Source organism: Pseudophryne corroboree, chromosome 8 (genome assembly GCF_028390025.1).
Source record: "Pseudophryne corroboree isolate aPseCor3 chromosome 8, aPseCor3.hap2, whole genome shotgun sequence".
Lineage (NCBI taxonomy): Eukaryota > Metazoa > Chordata > Amphibia > Anura > Myobatrachidae > Pseudophryne > Pseudophryne corroboree.
Window position 1 is genome coordinate 305,015,774 of NC_086451.1, and position 22,077 is coordinate 305,037,850.

Consider the following 22,077-nt stretch of genomic DNA (forward strand, 5'->3'; position numbering starts at 1 on the left):
GCATCAGCAGCTTCTGCTGATTAAAATGATATGCAGCATGCCTATATTCTGTGTGTAGCATTTCATATGCAGATACAGCCACAGTCTCACACAGTATAAAGGCATGCTACATATCATTTTAATCAACAGAAGGTGCTTGTGCATCCTAGCCACATAGCAATGCAAATAAGCTGCATTTTCATAAAAAAGGTGCCCGACGTTAGCATTGAGGCAAGATTGATGAGGACACATCTGTATCCAAGCAGAGGCAGAGGTCACAGTGTGAGTGGCAGTGTGAGTGCTGTGTGCATGTGAGTGGGTTGGTTGTGCAGTAGTGTTTGGAATATGTGTAAGGAGCATTATGTGTGTCATGTAAAAATGCATTAATAATGTGCAACTTATGTGTAAGGGGCACTAAGTGTGTCATTATGTGTATAAGGGCATTAATAATGTGCGGCATATGTGTAACAGGTTACTACTGTATATGTGTCATTATGTGTATAGGGGCACTAATAATGTGCAGCAAATGTGTAGGGGGCACTATGTGTGTCATTATGTGTATAAGGGCATTAATAATGTGTGGCATATGTGTAAGGGACATTATGTGTAAAAGGGCATGAATAAAGGTTGTCATAATGTGTAAGGCTCATTATGTTTATAAGGACATTAATAATGTGTCTCATATGTGTAAGGGGCATTACTCTGTTGCATTATGTGTATAAGGTGCTCTACTATGTGGCGTTGCATATAGAAAGGGCACTACTGTGTCGTCTAATGTGAATAAAGAGCAATAGGGTGTGGTGTAATGTGAATAAGGAGCAATTCAGTGTGATGTAATGTGAATAAGGGGCTCTACTGTGAGGAGTAACGTTTATAAGGTAAAGTGATACTACTGTGGGATGTAATATGAATTATGGACACTATCGCATGATCAAATGTGAATAAAGTTGCAGTACTGTGTGGCATAATTGGAATTGGGGTTACTATTGTGTGGCCATGCCCCTTGCCAGCAAAAACACACGCCTTTTTGGGCTGAGCACCAAATGTGCGAACTGTTCCTATTTAAAATATAGGGGGTACAAGGACTGCTATGGGTGAGGGGTGATGGTGCTGGGAAAGAGGTGCAAGGTCAGAGGCGGAACCAGCGGTGGTGCTAGGGGGCACCAGCCAAAATCTTGCCTAGGGCATCATATTGGTTAGGGCCGGCTCTGCTTATAACCGTCATTTTTCAAACACCGCCTGTAACAAGGTAGTTAGGAGCTGATTGTCTGGTACTTTATGTCCCTCCACTTCATCTCCCCCCAAAGTTTAGTAAATAGACCCAATAGTTATTCTAATTATATAATTAATTCACTTGGCCCATATGCTGCAGGCGTTCTCACTTTGTATTCAAGCCAAACTTTTTTTTGTTCAATCTCCAGACGTTGGCCAATCAGCAAGCTCTACACGCAGCGTTATTTTTATGTACTGTAACTTTCAGCTTTCTATGAGCATGAGCACATCTGTGCTGCCTACTCTGAGATGAATCACACCACACTTTCTGCACTCTGCAGGAAACATACCATACATCTAAGCCCAGAAAGTTTATTTTGGACTAAAGCAATTTACATTCCCAAGAACCACAAGTCAGCCACTGAATACAAAGCAAAATAAGAGGTTTTCTAACAAAATGTATACATCATTTGTATACTCTGTGCACACACAAACACTTTTTGCAAATTGCCTCAATTAAAAATACACAAAAAGCTCATGGTGTTGGGACGGGCATGATGGTCAGCCTGGCTGTTAGATGACTGTAATTTGTGAGGAATTGCTCAGTTACACTGCTTAAAGCAACGTGTTTTTGGTCCCTCAGTCTAATCACATATCTGCAGCTATTTGTATGTGGGCATTTATAATGCTACCAGAGTTTTTTCTCTTTTGCAAATATACAATAAGTGGCTATGTAGTCATTATCTGAGAAAATGTCAGCATTTTCCACAGTTCTAACTTACGCATAATCAAACCTTTACATATTTGCTGTACATTCCATATTTGCTGTACATTATACAGCTAAACATGTAATGTAATAGGCACTTAATCATATTATATTCAAAATATTGATCATATTTGATTTACTTAATACATGTATCCTATACAGTATAGATTCAATATTTAGAAAAGTTGTATTTAGACAGTGACCGATAAAAAGTATTAATTATTACTTTACTCTTCCAAAATTCTAGAGCGTCACTTCCTTCCCTCGCTTTCCCCAGCAAATAACTCTGCAATGCTGTGTTCTTAAAGAAAAACAGATTTGTTTCCTCAGTGTGTTTTCCGGGTTGTGCTGAATGTGAAGTTTCCTGTGTTTGTCAGAGACACATACTTCCAGTTCTAACCATGGGCTGACACATACAGACAACACTTCCATATGATACCAGAATATTTTCCCTGCAAAGAAGTATTCAAAAAAAAAAAAAAAAAAAACTTTTTGGAACTCTGGAAAGCAGAAGAGAGATGGCAAAAATGAACACTACTAAGAGCCTGGACTATATCGATTTAGCATCTTTGAGAGTAAGTTAATGACTATTTGTATTTTTAGATGGTAAGTCTAGCTGTGTGGTCCAAAGCTGCAAATGAGTATGTCTAATTCTGGGACACATAAGATGCTTAGACATTTTGTAACAAGATGGACACAGCAAGGCATCAGGAGATTATCCACGAGTAGAAGGGTTAACAAGGAACTGATGCCTGTGTGAACGCTAAGTGTGACTAGCTAGCTTGTGAAGTTCTTATCGCTTGCAGACAATAAAGCTTAGATTATAGGCTTTTGCCATGCTATTGATAGTTTCATTACTGTTCTTCCTTATTTTATATATATATTCATGTGTCAGGCAGATTTTGGATTGGTATTGCAACGTAAAATCAGACCCAGCATGCTGAGAATTATACTGGTTGGATTACAGTTCAGCACGGCTTGGACACTCTGCAAACCACTATATGCAGATATCCAGATTGCTCGGTACTGGGTTTCAGCTTTGCTGTAAGGAGTAGTAAGTAGGTAACGGAAAGGATTATAACTCATTCTTACTATACATAATGTACACTGGTTAGAAATGATGCTCCGGTGACAGGTCCTCTGGTTTATTCCTATGGTGCAACGACATACCAGGAGAACAGTGGCTTCTGTCTACGTTGATTCTGTTCTTTCTTGCAGTAAGGGGCTAAGGCAGCGGTTGATGGGCTTGATTATACAGTGCTGCGGAATATGATGGTGCTACATAAAAAACTGATAATAACAGTGGCTACGTTTTAATGTTGTATTAAGATAATGTTCACATATTTAATAATTGCAAGATCACAGGTGCTTACAAACTCCTACCAGGTACACCTACCTGAATGAATGCAACAAAGCATGGTACAAGCACTCTATCATCAACAGGTCATATTATCTTCATTTAAATATAATGCAGGTTTTTTTACATGGTAAAATACTCCTCTTTGATAAATATCACATGCTAACACGTTTAAAATAAGAAATGAATGATAAGAATGGGATCTTTGGAGGTAGAATAGTGGAAGTGTATTGTGTGATTGCTCAGTATAAAATAAATACGAACCTGCCAAAAGAAACAAAATCTGTCTGACATCGTCAAGCAACAATAAAATGGACAAATCTGTAAAAAACAAGAATATCCCTGGAAATTAAAATCTGTCTGACATCGTCAAGCAACAATAAAATGGACAAATCTGTAAAAAACAAGAATGTCCCTGGAAATTAAGGACAGTTGCAAAGATTGATATATCTCTGATATAACTTATATCTGATAAAACTGATATATTATTTATTTGTTTATTTATTTGCTAACAGTTTCTTATATAGCGCATCAAATATATCAGATGTGATATAAGACAACAGTCAATCCCTTCGTTACTAAGGATGGACTTTCCCCAAGCACTGCAAGGATTCAAATGGGGGGAGACCTGCCTAAAAGTCTTCCCTTAATAGTTGATATTACTGGCAGTCGGGAGGGCCAGGGCTTGTTGACATTATTGCGTCAGACTCGATGATGTCATTTAGACCTGATCATTTGTGATCACCAGAGGATACCACTGCACTGTAGAAATCGTTATAACATTCAGGGATGGGGGAATATCTCCTGCACCCAGGCTTTAAAGACAGAGGTACCCTCTTTCAAATTACAGCATATCTGGTGATCACCAGTCAACATCAACCTGCACTGCCGAAATACTAGTAGAGCTGGTAGGATATGTGGTCTATAGATCTACAGCGCCTAGATAGACAGTCGATAGGTCAACACTAAATGGTTGAGAGGTGCAAAAGATCAACAGGCTCAAAGGGTCGACATGCCAATGCTTGACACATATATGGTCGACACAAGTTTTTTTTATTTTTCATTTTTCTCGACTTTTTCATACTTTACCATCCACATGGACTGTGATTGGGAATAATAATCTATGCAGAGTGCAGCAGTAGTAGAGCAAGGCACCTTGCCCAAAGCTGCAAGGGTATGCAATAAGCTGGGGTTCCCTGTGCTGTGACGGTGAAAAAGACACCTAAAAAAAAAATGCTGTGTTAACCTTAATTCTGTTGACCTTTTCCGATGTCGACCTTTTCATGCATTGACCTTTTTCATGTGTCCATCTTCAAAGGTCGACCTAATGACCACGTCGACATTCTGTCCATGGTGACCTAATGCATGTCGACCAATTGACTATCTAGACACTGCAGATCTATTGAACCGAAACCAGCTGGTAGATGGGGAGAGATATTAACGTACCTCATCTCCCCCATTCTGACACCTACACAGTTGAGGCCAAACTTGTTAATAAGAGAAGAGTTCCTGCTTTGAATCCTTTAGTAGTTATGTTATTATTTCACCAGAAAATAACACCCTATGCTAGAGAATGCATTATGAAGATCAGAAATGTAGGGGTTATAACGCCTAGGGGTTAAAGTGAGGCTGAATGGGGCAGAACTGCGTTCCATCAGTTCCATTTGGAGACGGAACCAGTTCTGCATCCTCTGGCTCACCTAACCCAGAATTTGAAGCCCGGAGATGCAGGGAGATGCAGGGCACCCGCTGAGATAGTGTTACCAATGTGTGCCCAGCTCCCTCTCCGCAGCTGCAGCCGGAGGCAGGAGCTCACTACTGAGCTCCGGCTTCCGGTTCTGACAGTGTGCTGTGCACTATGGAAAAGACGTCATGACGTCTCTCCCATAGTTCCGAGGAGCGGACACCAGAAGGACTGCAGCGGTCGTATGCAGGAGTAGGGCTTGATCAGTTTTGTTTTTGTGTGAGTGTAAGCCGTACTTCTACTGGGGGCTAACTACTGGGGGAAAACTACATGGGGGCTTACTACTGGGGGATTACTACTGGGTACTAACTACATGGAGGCTAACAACTGGGGGCTAACTACATGGGAGCAAACTACATGGGGGCTAACTACGGGGGGCAAACTACACAGGGGCTGAACTACATGGGGGCTAACTACTGTGGGCAAACTACACAAACTATGGGGGATAAACTACAAGGGGCAAACTACATGGGGCTAACTACATGGGGCAAAACCACTGGGGGCTAAACTACAGGGGGCAATACTACATGGGGGCATAACTACAGGGCATTACTACTGGGGGCACTACTACACGGGGGATCACTTCAGGGGCATAACTACTGGGGGCACTACTACACAGGGGAATATGTCAGGGGCATAACTACTGGGGTCATTACTACTGGGGGCACTACTATAGGGGTACTAGTACACAGGGGCATTACTATTGGGGGCAATACCACACAGGGGCATTACTAATGAGGGCGTTGTATAGGAGACACTTCATAAAGGATATCACTCCTGGGGACATAAGAGGCACTACTACTGGGGGCACTACTATGGGCTCCACATTTGGGGCACTACCACTGTGGTCAATACCACTACAGTGAACACTGCATAAGGGGCACTACTACGGAGGGCATTGTATAAGGGGAGCTACTGTTGTGGGCATTATGTTTATTAGGGGTGCTACTACTGTGGGCTTTGTGTATAAGGGGCACTAATGTGTGTCATAACATGAATAAGGGACATTATTATGTGGTATAATATGAATAAGACTGTGCTACTGTGCGGCATAATTTGAATTGGGGATACTATTGCATGACCACGCCCCTTTCTTTTTGAGACCATGCCCCTTTTTCGACGTGTGCCGCAATCCCTTTATAACTATGGTGATGCGGTAGGAGCGGGGGAGGGATGAGTTAAACCACCTCTCTAGGGTCACTTTAAGCACTGATAACACCCTAAACCAGTAGCTGATTTTACCTATGGCACCTATTCCCCAAGTAAAATCCACCACCTCAGCTTATTTGATCCATTTGGTTGTTTAACTTTTCAATATGTTATGAATTGTTGGGCTGCCATATTATTCTGTACATTTTAGGCTGTTTATTACAACGTGGAAAACAAATGCATTACAATTTCAACTGCACATTTTATTAGGGAAACCTGTGTGGGATCCGGTATCTACAGTAGATTGACAGTAACTAGGTCGACACTATCTAGGTCCACCACTATTGGTCGACAGTAACTAGGTTGACGGGGTTTCTAGGTCGACTAGGTCTCTAGGTCGACATTAGTTTTTCACGATTTTTTTCTTTTTTTTGGACTACGATTGGAACGGTAATCTGTGCCGAGCAAAGCGGTAGCAGAGCGAGGCACCTTGCCCGAAGCGAGGGGACACGGTGCAGTAATTGGGGTTCCCGGTCACTGCGAAGAAAACTACACCAAAAAAAATAAAAAACTCATGTCGACCTTTTGACCTGTCGACCCAGTTACTGTCGACCAATAGTGGTCGACCTAGACACTATCAACCTAGTTACTATCTAGGCGTTTTGCTCCTTTGGAAAGGTGGATTAATGACATAACAAGAATCACAAAAATAAGTGGTGATTCAATAAAACTGCAAGAAAACTGGTCATTATTGGTAGATTGTCTTTGTCATGTGAGAAGAAATAAGCAAATGAATGCTATTTTCTTGAAATTCAAAAAAATTATTTTTGTGGGGATTGTGTTAAAAAATAGGTTTTGGATCAAAAGGTGCCAAAATAGGCCCAGCAGTGTAGGGGTTAAAGTAAAAGTGAAACCATTTTCATGCATTGGGTGCACATGCTTCTACAAAACATGACATTAATTGGAAAACTCCCAAGCCAGTGCTGTACCCTTAGCTCACTCTGAGCGATTTACACACAACACAAGCAGTGCCGTACACTGAGCTCACTCTGAGATATTTACACACAAGCAGTACCGTACCCTGAGCTCACTCTGAGCGATTTACACACAAGCAGTGCCGTACCCTGAGCTCATTCTGAGCGATTTACACACAAGCAGTGCTGTACCCTGGGCTCACTCTGAGCTATTTACACACAAGCAGTGCCGTACCCTGGGCTCACTCTGTGCGATTTACACACAAGCAGTGCCGTACCCTGAGCTCATTCTGAGCGATTTACACACAAGCAGTGCTGTACCCTGGGCTCACTCTGAGCTATTTACACACAAGCAGTGCCGTACCCTGGGCTCACTCTGAGCGATTTACACACAAGCAGTGCCGTACCCTGGGCTGGGTGTAGTACGGCTGACCGGCGGTCTCATGACCACCGGTCAGCTTACCGACGCCGGGATCCCGGCAGCATACCGACGCCGGGATCCCGGCGGGGAGGGGCGAGTGCAGCAAGCCCCTTGCGGGCTCGCTGCGCTCGCCACGCTGCGCTCGCCACGCTGCGGGCTCGGTGGCGACCTGCAGTCGCCACGGGTTGTATTCCCACTCTATGGGTGTCGTGGACACCCACGAGTGGAAATAGTCCCTGTTGGTCGGCATGTCGACCATCGGGACAGTGACCAATCGGGCTGGTGGAGGAGGTCATGTGACTGTCGGTCAGCTGACCGACGGTCACATGAATACCACCCCCTGGGCTCACTCTGAGCGATTTACACACAAGCAGTGCTGTACCCTGGGCTCACTCTGAGCTATTTACACAAAAGCAGTGCCGTACCCTGGGCTCACTCTGAACAATTTACACACAATCAGTGTCGTACCCTGGGCTCACTCTGAGCTATTTACACACAAGCAGTGCCGTACACTGAGCTCACGCTGAGCGATTTATACACAAGCAGTGCCGTACACTGAGCTCATTCTGAGCAATTTACACACAAGCAGTGCCGTACCCTGAGCTCATTCTGAGTGATTTACACACAAGCAGTGCCGTACCCTGAGCTCACTCTGAGCTATTTACACACAAGCAGACGCAGTGCCGTACACTGAGCTCACGCTGAGCTATTTACACACAAGCAGTGCCGTACACTGAGCTCACGCTGAGCGATTTATACACAAGCAGACGCAGTGCCGTACACTGAGCTCACGCTGAGCGATTTATACACAAGCAGTGCTGTACCCTGAGCTCATTCTGAGCGATTTACACACAAGCAGTGCCGTACCCTGAGCTCACTCTGAGCTATTTACACACAAGCAGTGCTGTACCCTGGGCTCACTCTGAGCTATTTACACACAAGCAGTGCTGTACCCTGGGCTCACTCTGAGCGATTTACACAAGCAGTGCTGTACCCTGGGCTCACTCTGAGCTATTTACACACAAGCAGTATCATAGTTGGGATCCTGCACAATTTGACTTTCTATAAACAACAAATGATAAAATGTAGTATTAGTGAAATAAGCATTTTTCCTATTTCTACCAACAATTTCAGTTATAACAAAAGTCTGATATATAGATTTAACAGCCAGGGTCGTTTTAACAGAGGAGGGGGCACCCTCCTCTGTATGGCGTAGCAGTCTCCAGCATCATGGCGGAGTCTACTGCGCATGCACAGGTCATAGTGACCGCCATGTTCCGGAGACCAAAATCGCTACTGCGCATGTGCGGTGGCCATTTTGCCTGCAATTTTCACTGTGGTTGCAGTGCTCGATGCTGGACTCCGGAGAGGTAAGTATTAAAATATGGGTGCAATGTATGCGGTGTGGCCCCCCCTGGACGCAGGGGCCCGTGTACACAGCACACATTGCACCCATTATAGAAACGCCAATGGTAACAGCACAGATTCTAGTTACATAGGTTACTAGGAAAACCAGTCAATGTAATCAGTGATAATGTAATAGGGGTCATTAATATATCTGCTAAACATGGTCACAGGTGTTACTGTCCTAGGGGGAGATTTATCAAATCTGGAGAGAGGTAAAGCGGAGAGAAATAGTGCCAACCAATCAGCTCTTGTAATCTTTATAGCACAGCCTGTAATAAGACAGAATCTGACTAGTTGGTATTTGGTATTTTATCTCTCTACAATTTCAACGGGATGTAATGGAATCCGAGATCGCCAGAGGTGCAGGATGCCAGCCGTTTTTTTTTAAAGGGGCAATCACTTAAAAGGCATGGTTTTGCCTTATAAGTGATTGTCCTTTTAAAAAAAACATCTGAGATCGGCCAGCATCCCGCACCTCCAGCGATCTCGGACTCCATTACATCCCGCCAATTATCTCTCTCTGAGATTTGATACACCTCACCCTGGTATCTATGATCATACTGTATATGTAGATGCACTTTCCCAAATAAAGGGCCTCATGCAAAGCTGAAAATAAGCCAGTTTGTTGAGTGTACGTTGCCTGCTTTTACACTGCATATGCTCCAGAAAGAAATGTGCGCAAGTACAAGCCATGCAGAGTGATACACATCTTGATCACTTCTGGACTGGCTGTAATGGCGTGCCGATGCAAACTTAAGTGAGGGCGTGCCAATGCATCTGCAGGCTATTCAAAGATAGACATAAGTGTAAATATGTAGATGTATCTTTTGCACTTAGGGGGTCATTCCGAGTTGATCGCTAGTTGCCGTTGCTCGCAGCGCAGCGATCAGGCTAAAAATCAGCATTTATGCGCATGCGTATGCACCGCAATGCGCACGCACGTCGTACGAGTACAAAGGTCGTTGTGGTTGTGCACAGGTTCTAGCAAAGTTTTCAGTCGCACTGACGGCCGCAAGAAGATTGACAGGAAGGGGGCGTTTCTGGGTGTCAACTGACCGTTTTCAGGGAGTGTTTGCAAAAACGCAGGAGTGTCTGAAAAAATGCAGGCTTCGCTGGGCGGGTGTATGACGTCAAATCTGGACACGAATAGGCTGAAGTGATCGCAAGCGCTGAGTAGGTTCAGAGCTACTCAGAAACTGTTTTTGTATTGCTCAGCTGCACATGCGTTCGTACTTCTGCTAAGCTAAAATACACTCCCCAGTGGGCGGTGGCATAGCGTTTGCACAGCTGCTAAAACTAGCGAGCGAGCGATCAACTCGGAATGACCCCCTTAGTACAGGAGTGTGAATGTGCACACTTATGATGTCGACCAGTAGCAAAGAGTGTGCATGGGTAGGGGTCAGGCTCTCTAGAAGAAGCATGCACACTGCAAATGAGCGAATATATGCATTTTTTTTTCATGCACGTAATGTATTGTAGCTCATACGGATCAGGGGCGGAACTACAGGTGGTGCAGCCAATGCACTACACTGGGGCCCCTGGTAATGAAGGAGCCCACAACCAGTCTACATTGTCTGGTCTGCTGACAGCTGTGCCATCCAGGCCGGAAACTTTCAGTGTGAGCAGCAGTAGTAGGGGGGAACAGGCAGGGTGCTGGCTGTATTGGATCTCCTCCCTTTCTTTATTCTGCATCTGGGGAATGAGACATCAATTATGACATCAATAGTTGTGTCTATGATGTAAAGAGGAGAGGAACTGTCCTGCTAGTGACAGCAGCCCACTGTCCACACACTGCAGTAACAAGAATGGGCTAATCTGGGGGGAGGGCGTGGAGGGCAAGCTTGACACATGCTCCTGATGCCAGATGGGGTGCCAGATTCAAAAAATTATTAGGCACCCCACCAGAGAGCTGGACTAAGGGGGTAATTCAGATCTGATCGTAGATGTGCTAAATTTAGCACACCTACGGACAGTTTCTCAGACATACGTGGGGATGCCCAGCCCAGGGCTAGTCCGCTCCGCATGTCTGGCCCTACTTTTTCCCCCACAAGGGTGCAAAAGCATCGCACAGCCGTGATGCTTTTGCACCCGGCGAGTATCTCCCTGCCAGCGTAGCTCCCGGGTCACAACGGCTGAGCTTGATGCCACGCAGCCAGCTCGGCCCGCCCCCGCAGCGGTCCGGACACACCTGCGTTGTCCAGACTGCACCCAGCCAATGGCCTTCTAACGCTGTTGGCACATCCCCTCCCGCCCGGCGACCACCTCTGCCTGTCAATCAGGTGATCGCAGCCCTGAGATGCTTTTACACACTGGGCTCCTGGGGTGCGTAAGCGCACTCCACAAAGAAATTCAGACTGCGATCGCTGCCGCTGCAGCGATCCAGTCTGAATGCCCCTCTAAGACTAAGACTATCTGCCATTCAGCGTTCCACAACAAATGTTCTAAAGCCTCCACAACAAATGTTCCAGAGACTTCAGCTTACAGCTGTTACTTTGTGGATTGCCTAAAAGATATTACCCGCATTTTGTTTTTCTTTTGCAGAGGGGGCAAAGTATATTTTTATATACTTTGCCCGTCACTCGCTAGTTCGCCCACTGATACGGCTGGTTTCTGTCCAACTTCGCATCAAGCTCAAAGTGTACCTGTTTGGTACAAAAGACATACATTGACTGTATGGGTCGAGAATTTCTAAAACCAAAGCGTTCTGAAACAGGCTCTACAGCCCTCTGCTACACCATGATGCCCCTAAATGTATTTTCGGGATTCCTGTAGCTCATTTAAAAATATTTCTGCAGCGGGGTACACTAGGGTTCCACAGGGAATAACATTGGGGTGTAGAGTAAGATCTTGATCCGAGGCACCAACAGGCTAAAAGCTTTGACTGTTCCCAAGATGCTCAGCATCGCCTCCTCTATAACCCCGCCTCCGTGCATAGGAGCTCAGTTTGTAAGATGGTGCCCTGCAGGCAGGACACTAACAGGCAGGGCTGCTCCAGCAGCCCTGAAAAGAGCTTTTTTAAAAGAAGATAGAAGACTTCAAGGGCTGCAGCAGAGGCACTCTTAATGCTAGATGTCATTCTGACATCTCCTGCTGCAGCTCCATCACCTCTCCCGGCGGCGCTGTATACTCCCGCGTTCCTGGTTGCCGGGTACTTACAGCGGATGCTCCGGTTCTTCACCTAGGGCACAGACACTTTTGCCGCAGCTCTCCAGGATCGCGTGGCCGCATCAAGGGAGGAGGTAAGAAGGTCCCCCAGGCAGGACCCTCCAAAAAACGCGGTACGGCGTGGCCATTAGGAGGCGGGCCGCGCGCGCTGGGTTGGACACTGTGTTGGTACAGGGACCCCACTAGACCACCAGGGCAGGGGCACAGGTCGGTTATATATATATAACCGTTTTATTATGGCCCACAGTACCCTGTGGGGAAGTCCAGCAAGGGGATAAGGCTCTGACCTGTAGCCCTTCCCCCAGCCCCTGGGCGCCATTTAGAGTAAATGTTCCCACCCTGGAGCTGCATCTCTGTCTCCGTCACTCCCTGTCAGCATTTGGGCGCCAGTACACACATGCTACGCTGACTCTGGGACTGGTGGGCAATGCCTCCTCTGTAATGCCACCTGCTTCATAAGTGCTGTGCATTTACAGGACACTTAAGTATTCTACATGTCGTCTACACAGTGTTAGTTAAGAACAAGTGCATACATTCAGGGTTATTTAGTACAAGTACCCTGTGATATACATCCAGTCTTTACTGTGCATTGTTTTATATATATATATATATATATATATATATATATATATATATATATATATTAGTGATGTGCACCGGACATTTTTCGGGTTTTGTGTTTTGGTTTTGGATTCGGTTCCGTGGCCGTGTTTTGGATTCGGACGCGTTTTGGCAAAACCTCGCCGAAAATTTTTTGTCGGATTCGGGTGTGTTTTGGATTCGGGTGTTTTTTTCAAAAACCCCTAAAAAACAGCTTAAATCATAGAATTTGGGGGTCATTTTGATCCCATAGTATTATTAACCTCAATTACCATAATTTCCACTCATTTCCAGTCTATTCTGAACACCTCACACCTCACAATATTATTTTTAGTCCTACAATTTGCACCAAGGTCGCTGGATGACTAAGCTAAGCGACCCAAGTGGCCGACACAAACACCTGGCCCACCTAGGAGTGGCACTGCAGTGTCAGACAGGATGGCCGATTTAAAAAATAGTCCCCAAACAGCACATGATGCAAAGAAAAAAAGAGGCGCACCAAGGTGGCTGTTTGACTAAGCTAAGCGACACAAGTGGCCGACACAAACACCTGGCCCATCTAGGAGTGGCACTGCAGTGTCAATCAAGACGATGGCACTTCCAAAAAATTGTCCCCAAACAGCACATGATGCAAAGAAAAAAAGAGGCGCACAAAGGTGGCTGTGTGACTAAGCTAAGCGACACAAGTGTCCGACACAAACACCTGGCCCATCTAGGAGTGGCACTGCAGTGTCAATCAAGACAGGATGGCACTTCCAAAAAATTGTCCCCAAACAGCACATGATGCAAAGAAAAAAAGAGGCGCACCAAGGTGGCTGTGTGACTAAGCTAAGCGACACAAGTGGCCGACACAAACACCTGGCCCATCTAGGAGTGGCACTGCAGTGTCAGGCAGGATGGCACTTCCAAAAAATTGTCCCCAAACAGCACATGATGCAAAGAAAAAAAGAGGCGCACCAAGGTGGCTGTGTGACTAAGCTAAGCGACACAAGTGGCCGACACAAACACCTGGCCCATCTAGGAGTGGCACTGCAGTGTCAGGCAGGATGGCACTTCCAAAAAATTGTCCCCAAACAGCACATGATGCAAAGAAAAATGAAAGAAAAAAGAGATGCAAGATGGAATTGTCCTTGGGCCCTCCCACCCACCCTTATGTTGTATAAACAGGACATGCACACTTTAACGAACCCATCATTTCAGTGACAGGGTCTGCCACACGACTGTGACTGAAATGACTGGTTGGTTTGTGCCCCCACCAAAAAAGAAGCAATCAATCTCTCCTTGCACAAACTGGCTCTACAGAGGCAAGATGTGCACCTCATCATCATCCTCCGATTCCTCACCCCTTTCACTGTGTACATCCCCCTCCTCACAGATAATTCGTCCCCACTGGAATCCACCATCTCAGGTCCCCGTGTACTTTCTGGAGGCAATTGCTGCTGGTGAATGTCTCCACGGAGGAATTGATTATAATTCATTTTGATTAACATCATCTTCTCCACATTTTCTGGAAGTAACCTCGTACGCCGATTGCTGACAAGGTGAGCGGCTGCACTAAACACTCTTTCGGAGTACACACTGGAGGGAGGGCAACTTAGGTAGAATAAAGCCAGTTTGTGCAAGGGCCTCCAAATTGCCTCTTTTTCCTGCCAGTATACGTACGGACTGTCTGACGTGCCTACTTGGATGCGGTCACTCATATAATCCTCCACCATTCTTTCCATGGTGAGAGAAGCATATGCAGTGACAATGACATAGCGGACACACTAAATGAGTTTTTTTCAACAGTTTTCACTAGAGAGGACCCAATTCAGGGACTGACACACAATCTCAATAATGACAATATCACACTGATAGGTACTTATTTAAGCGAGGAAGTAGTCTGTGACTGATTAAAACATTTAAAGATTAATAAATCACCAGGGCCCGATGGTATTCATCCAAGGGTTCTAATGGAGCTTCACTCTGAACTGGCAAAACCGCTATCTTTGAGGATTCAGTTATATCAGGTATGGTTCCCAAAGACTGGCGTATAGCGGAAGTAGTGCCTATATTCAAAAAGGGAAGTAAAGCTGAACCAGGTAATTATAGACCAGTTAGTCTTACATCTATAGTGGGGAAAGTATTGGAAGGTATTCTAAGAGATAGTATTCAGAAGTTCCTTGAAACCAATAAGGTCATTAAAAGGAATCAACATGGGTTTATGAAGGACAGATCCTGTCAAACCAACTTACTTGGCTTTTATGAAACAGTAAGCGCAAACCTAGATCAGGGTAAAGACGTGGATGTTATCTTTTTAGACTTTGCCAAAGCGTTCGATACTGTACCACACATGAGACTTATATACAAGCTACAAGAATCAGGGCTAGGAAGCACAATATGCACTTGGGTCAAAAACTGGTTAGATAATAGGAAGCAGCGCGTTGTGGTTAATGGATCTTTTTCAACTTGGACTGAAGTGCTAAGTGGTGTGCCGCAAGGCTCAGTATTAGGACCGCTATTGTTCAATATTTTCATTAACGACCTAACAGAAGGTCTAGAGAGCATGGTGTAAATTTTTGCAGATGATACCAAATTGTGTAAGGCTATAAATACAGAGGAGGATGCAGAGTCTCTTCAGAACGACTTAGTTAAATTAGAAGCATGGGCAGCCAAATGGAGAATGCGCTTCAACACAGACAAGTGTAAGGTAATGCACTGTGGTAACAAGAACAAAAATTACACCTACCTACTAAATTGGGTAAAATTAGGGGATTCTGTACTGGAAAAGGACTTAGGTGTCCTCATAGATAGCAAGCTAAGCAGTAGTACCCAAAGTAGGACTGCAGCAAAGAAGGCTAATAAGATATTAGCATGCATAAAACGGGGTATTGATGCTAGGGACGAGAGTATTATACTCCCATTATATAAATCACTAGTGAGGCCACACCTTGAATACTGTGTACAGTTCTGGGCACCGTACTACAAAAAGGATATCCTGGAGCTTGAAAAGGTACAGAGGAGGGCGACCAAACTAATTAAGGGCATGGAGACGATGGAATACAAGGAAAGGCTTGAAAGACTAGGCATGTTTACATTGGAAAAGCGGAGACTAAGAGGGGATATGATCAACATCTACAAATATATAAGGGGACAATACACAGAGCTTGCGCGGGACCTGTTTTTGGTTAGATCAACACAGAGGACTCGTGGACACTCGCTCAGGTTAGAGGAGAGGAGATTCCGCACAATACGGCGTAAAGGCTTTTTCACGGTAAGGACAATACGTGTTTGGAATTCCCTGCCCGAGGGAGTTGTAATGGCGGAATCTGTCAACACCTTTAAGAATGGGTTAGATAAATTCCTATTGGATAAGGATATCCAGGGGTATGGTGCATAGTCATGCATTATAGTTACTATAAATAGGGATAAAATGCAATGGCTGACAGCAGCATCAGTCAGAAATTTTAGTCAAATCATCATGCATAGGACACCACAAATAGGTTGAACTCGATGGACAATTGTCTTTTTTCAACCTCAGATACTATGTTACTATGTTACTATGTTACTATGTGACAGTAGACGACATGTCAGTAATCATTGGCAGGTCCTTCAGTCCGGACCAGATGTCAGCACTCGCTCCAGACTGCCCTGCATCACCGCCAGCGGGTGGGCTAGGAATTCTTAGCCTTTTCCTCGCACCCCCAGTTGCGGGAGAATGTGAAGGAGGAGATGTTGACGGGTCACGTTCCGCTTGACTTGACCATTGTCTCACCAGCAGGTCTTTGAACCTCTGCAGACTTGTGTCTGCCGGAAAGAGAGATACAACGTAGGTTTTAAATCTAGGATCGAGTACGGTGGCCAAAATGTAGTGCTCTGATTTCAACACTGATTGACCACCCGTGAATCCTGGTTAAGCGAATTAAGGGCTCCATCCACAAGTCCCACATGCCTAGCGGAATCGCTCTGTTTTAGCTCCTCCTTCAATGTCTCCAGCTTCTTCTGCAAAAGCCTGATGAGGGGAATGACCTGACTCAAGCTGGCAGTGTCTGAACTGACTTCACGTGTGGCAAGTTCAAAGGGTTGCAGAACCTTGCACAACATGGAAATCATTCTCCACTGTGCTTGAGTCAGGTGCATTCCCCCTCCTTTGCCTATATCGTGGGCAGATGTATAGGCTTGAATGGCCTTTTGCTGCTCCTCCATCCTCTAAAGCATATAGAGGGTTGAATTCCACCTCGTTACCACCTCTTGCTTCAGATGATGGCAGGGCAGGTTCAGGAATGTTTGGTGGTGCTCCAGTCTTCTGTACGCGGTGCCTGAATGCCGAAAGTGGCCCGCAATTCTTAGGGCCACCGACAGCATCTCTTGCACGCCCCTGCCGTTTTTTAAATAATTCTGCCCCACCAAATTTAATGTATGTGCAAAACATGGGACGTGCTGGAATTTGCCCAGATGTAATGCACGCACAATATTGCTGGCGTTGTCCGATGTCAAAAATCCCCAGGAAAGTCCAATTGGGGTAAGTCATTCTGCGATGATCTTCCTCAGTTGCCGTAAGAGGTTGCCAGCTGTGTGCCTATTCTGGAAAGCGGTGATACAAAGCGTAGCCTGCCTAGGAACGAGTTGGCGTTTGCGAGATGCTGCTACTGGTGCCGCCGCTGCTGTTCTTGCTGCGGGAGGCAATACATCTACCCAGTGGGCTGTCACAGTCGTATAGTCCTGAGTCTGCCCTGCTCCACTTGTCCACATGTCCGTGGTTAAGTGGACATTGGGTACAACTGCATTTTTTAGGACACTGGTGAGTCTTTTTCTGAGGTCTGTGTACATTTTCGGTATCGCCTGCCTAGAGAAATGGAACCTAGATGGTATTTGGTACTGGGGACACAGTACCTCAATCAAGTCTCTAGTTGCCTCTGAATTAACGATGGATACCAGAACCACGTTTCTCACCGTCCAGGCTGCCAAGGCCTGAGTTATCTGCTTTGCAGCAGGATGACTGCTGTGATATTTCATCTTCCTCGCAAAGGACTGTTGGACAGTCAATTGCTTACTGAAAGTAGTACAAGTGGTCTTCCAACTTCCCCTCTTGGATGACGATCGACTCCCAGCAGCAACAACAGCAGCGCCAGCAGCAGTAGGCGTTACACTCAAGGATGCATCGGAGGAATCCCAGGCAGGAGAGGACTCGTCAGACTTGACAGTGACATGGCCTGCAGGACTATTGGCTTTCCTGGGTAAGGAGGAAATTGACACTGAGGGAGTTGGTGGTGTGGTTTGCAGGAGCTTGGTTACAAGAGGAAGGGATTTAGTGGTCAGTGGACTGCTTCCGCTGTCACCCAAAGTTTTTGAACTTGTCACTGACTTATGATGAATGCGCTGCAGGTGACGTATAAGGGAGGATGTTCCGAGGTGGCTAACGTCCTTACCCCTACTTATTACAGCTTTACAAAGGCAACACATGGCTTGACACCTGTTGTCCGCATTTGTGTTGAAATAATTCCACACCGAAGAGCTGATTTTTTTTGTATTTTGACCAGGCATGTCAATGGCCATATTCCTCCCATGGACAACAGGTGTCTCCCCGGGTGCCTGACTTAAACAAACCACCTCACCATCAGAATCCTCCTTGTCAATTTCCTCCCCAGCGCCAGCAACACCCATATCCTCATCCTGGTGTACTTCAACAGTGACATCTTCAATTTGACTATCAGGAACTGGACTGCGGGTGCTCCTTCCAGCACTTGCAGGGGGCGTGCAAATGGTGGAAGGCGCAAGTTCTTCCCGTCCAGTGTTGGGAAGGTCAGGCATCGCAACCGACACAATTGGACTCTCCTTGGGGATTTGTGATTTAGAAGAACGCACAGTTCTTTGCTGTGCTTTTGCCAGCTTAAGTCTTTTCTTTTTTCTAGCGAGAGGATGAGTGCTTCCATCCTCATGTGAAGCTGAACCACTAGCCATGAACATAGGCCAGGGCCTCAGCCGTTCCTTGCCACTCCGTGTCGTAAATGGCATATTGGCAAGTTTACGCTTCTCCTCAGACGCTTTTAATTTTTATTTTTGGGTCATTTTACTGAACTTTTGTGTTTTGGATTGTACATGCTCTCTACTATGACATTGGGCATCGGCCTTGGCAGACGACGTTGATGGCATTTCATCGTCTCGGCCATGACTAGTGGCAGCAGCTTCAGCACGAGGTGGAAGTGGATCTTGATCTTTCCCTATTTTAACCTCCACATTTTTGTTCTCCATTTTTTAATGTGTGGAATTATATGCCAGTATCAATAGCAATGGCCTACTACTATATTTACTGCGCACAACTGAAATGCACCACAGGTATTGAATGTAGATGGATAGTATACTTAATGGATGACGACACAGAGGTAGGTACAGCAGTGGCCTACCGTACTGCTATATATAGTATACTGGTGGTCACTGTGTCAGCAAACTGCAAAACTAAAATGCACCACAGGTATAGAATGTAGATGGATAGTATACTTAATGGATGACGACACAGAGGTAGGTACAGCAGTGGCCTACCGTACTGCTATATATAGTATACTGGTGGACACTGTCGGCAAACTGCAAAACTAAAATGCACCACAGGTATAGAATGTAGATGGATAGTATACTTAATGGATGACGACACAGAGGTAGGTACAGCAGTGGCCTACCGTACTGCTATATATAGTATACTGGTGGACACTGTGTCAGCAAACTGCAAAACTAAAATGCACCACAGGTATAGAATGTAGATGGATAGTATACTTAATGGATGACGACACAGAGGTAGGTACAGCAGTGCACTCTGCACTGTACTCCTCCTATATAATATTAATTATACTGGTGGTCCCCAGTCCCCACAATAAAGCAGCACACTGAGCACAGATATGGAGTGTTTTTCAGGCAGACAACGTATACTGGTGGTCACTGTCAGCAAAACTCTGCACTGTACTCCTGCTATAGCTGCTCCCCAGTCCCCACAATTAAGCAGTGTGAGCACTCAGCACAGATATATTATGCAGCACACTGAGCACAGATATGGTATGGAGCGTTTTTTTCAGGCAGAGAACGGATAAAAACTGGTGGTCACTTATCAGCAAAACTCTGCACTGTTCTCCTCCTAACAGCTGCTCCCCAGTCCTCCCCACAATTAAGCAATAAACCAATCAACTTCAACAATAAACGGAGAGGACGCCAGCCACGTCCTCTCCCTATCATCTCCAATGCACGAGTGAAAATGGCGGCGACGCGCGGCTGCTTATATAGAATCCGAATCTCGCGAGAATCCGACAGCGGGATGATGACGTTCGGGCGCGCTCGGGTTAGCCGAGCAAGGCGGGAAGGTTTGAACCTGCCTCGGACCCGTGTAAAAAGGGTGAAGTTCGGGGGGGTTCGGTTTCCGAGAAACCGAACCCGCTCATCACTAATATATATATATATATACACATAGCTTTACTCAGTGGTATAGTTTCTTAGTTTTGCTGGTCCAGTACAGTTTTATTGTTGGTAATAATCTCTGCATTGTATATGAGTGTGTGCCAATGGCTGCTATGTGGTCTCTATTTCGTATCTCACACATATGGCTATCCCTATATTCTGTACCCTGAGGAGGCTCCGTGCCGCGCGTCAGGGTTATTAGATAATAAGATAATATAGGTATTTCACAGGATATACGTATTTTGTATTTTTCTTTGTGTTTTTCAGTCACATTTTACCTCACATTTTACCTCAGAAATCCTCTGTTTGTGCTCTGCCTTGCAGTCACACCATACAGAGGATTTTTCTCAGGTAGTTTGTCTGCTTATCTTGTACTGTTACACCCTAGGGTTACGCTTACATATCATGTTTGCTACACAGGGTGGTAAATCCATGGCTGATCCAGCACCATGCAGTGTTGATGCCACGGATTTCTCGGAGGAAAACTTAGCAGCTGAGGGTTCTATGTGGGTCATTCCGAGTTGATCGCTCACTAGCTAGATTTAGTAGCCATGCAAACGCTATGCCGCCGCCCACTGGGGAGTGTATTTTAGCTTAGCAGAAGTGCAAACGCTTGTGCAGCCGAGGTCTGCAAAAACAGAGCGCTTGCGATAATTTCAGCCTATTCATATCCGGATTTGACGTCATACACCCGCCCAGCGAACACCCAGCCTCGCCTGCGTTTTTTCAGACACGCCTGCGTTTTTGCTAATACTACCTGAAAACGGTCAGTTGACACCCAGAAACGCCCCCTTCCTGTCAATCTTCTTGCGGCCGTCAGTGTGACTGAAAACTTCGCTAGAACCTGAGCACAACCACAAGGAGCTTTGTAACCGTACGTCGAGCGTGCGCATTGCGGCCCATACGCATGCGCATAGATGCCAATTTTTCACCTGATCGCTGTGCTGCAAAAATCTGCAGCGAGCGATCAACTCGGAATGACCCCCGATACCCCATGGTCAGTCTGCAGCAACAGGGGCAAATCGAGACCCACCTTAGGCTGTTTCCTCTAATTTACTGACTACCCTAGTAATTAGACTTGCGCCCCCTGTGGGACCTCCTGTGCCATTACAGTCACATATTGTCCCTGCAGTTAATCCGCCATGGGCAGATACTCTGTTCTCTCGGTTACAGCAATTACATCAGTCACTAGCTAAGCAAAATCCTGACTAAGACCAGGGGGTCATCTAAATGGGCCATTACTTCCTCACCATCCACACGTTTCGGATACCTCATCCGATGTAGATGGCGCTTTCACTGACACTTCAGACTCTGATGCAGATGCTTCTGATGGGGAATTTCTGACACAGGTGGATGTTCCTGACCGCTTGGAGGCTATCAAGCTGATACTTCAAATCAATGATGATGAAAGGCTTCCAGCTACCTCTCCGAAACCAGATAAGTTTAATTGTCAGAAGATTACTAAGTTGGTTTTACCTCATTCTGACCACTTGGTTAATATTAGTCAGGAATCCTGGGAAAACTGGGTAACAAGTTTTCCTTGTCTATGAAGATGCTAGCCTTATCCCCTCGCTGCAGAGTTAAGTAACAATTAGGAAAAACCGCCACCAGGGGCGTAGCCAAAACTTTGTGGGCCCCATAGCAACATTTTGAAGGGGCCCCCGTTCCAATGCTTCTAGAAACGCTTCTCTGCAGCAGTTGTTAATTTTATGCCCTATGATAGTGCCCTAGTTCATTTTCTGAACCGTAGTAGAGCCGTATTTAATGTTATGCTCCAGAGTAGTGCTCTAGTTTCATTTATAAATCGTAGTAGTGCTTAAGTTCACCCTATGTCACATTTCAGAGCTGCCAGTACACATTATGCCGCATAGTACCCCAATTCAC

The 22,077-nt window shown here is 45.6% G+C and overlaps 1 protein-coding gene across 1 annotated transcript in view; it reads left to right on the forward strand.

The window, feature by feature from the left end:
• The first annotated feature begins 2,304 nt into the window (after window positions 1-2,304).
• Window positions 2,305-22,077, forward strand: part of NRK (Nik related kinase) — a 511,622-nt gene continuing 491,849 nt past the window's right edge. The window contains exon 1 of the mRNA XM_063937359.1: window positions 2,305-2,532. Coding sequence (XP_063793429.1) covers window positions 2,476-2,532 — 57 coding nt within the window. The 5' untranslated portion in view covers window positions 2,305-2,475. The remainder of the gene's footprint in view (window positions 2,533-22,077) is intronic.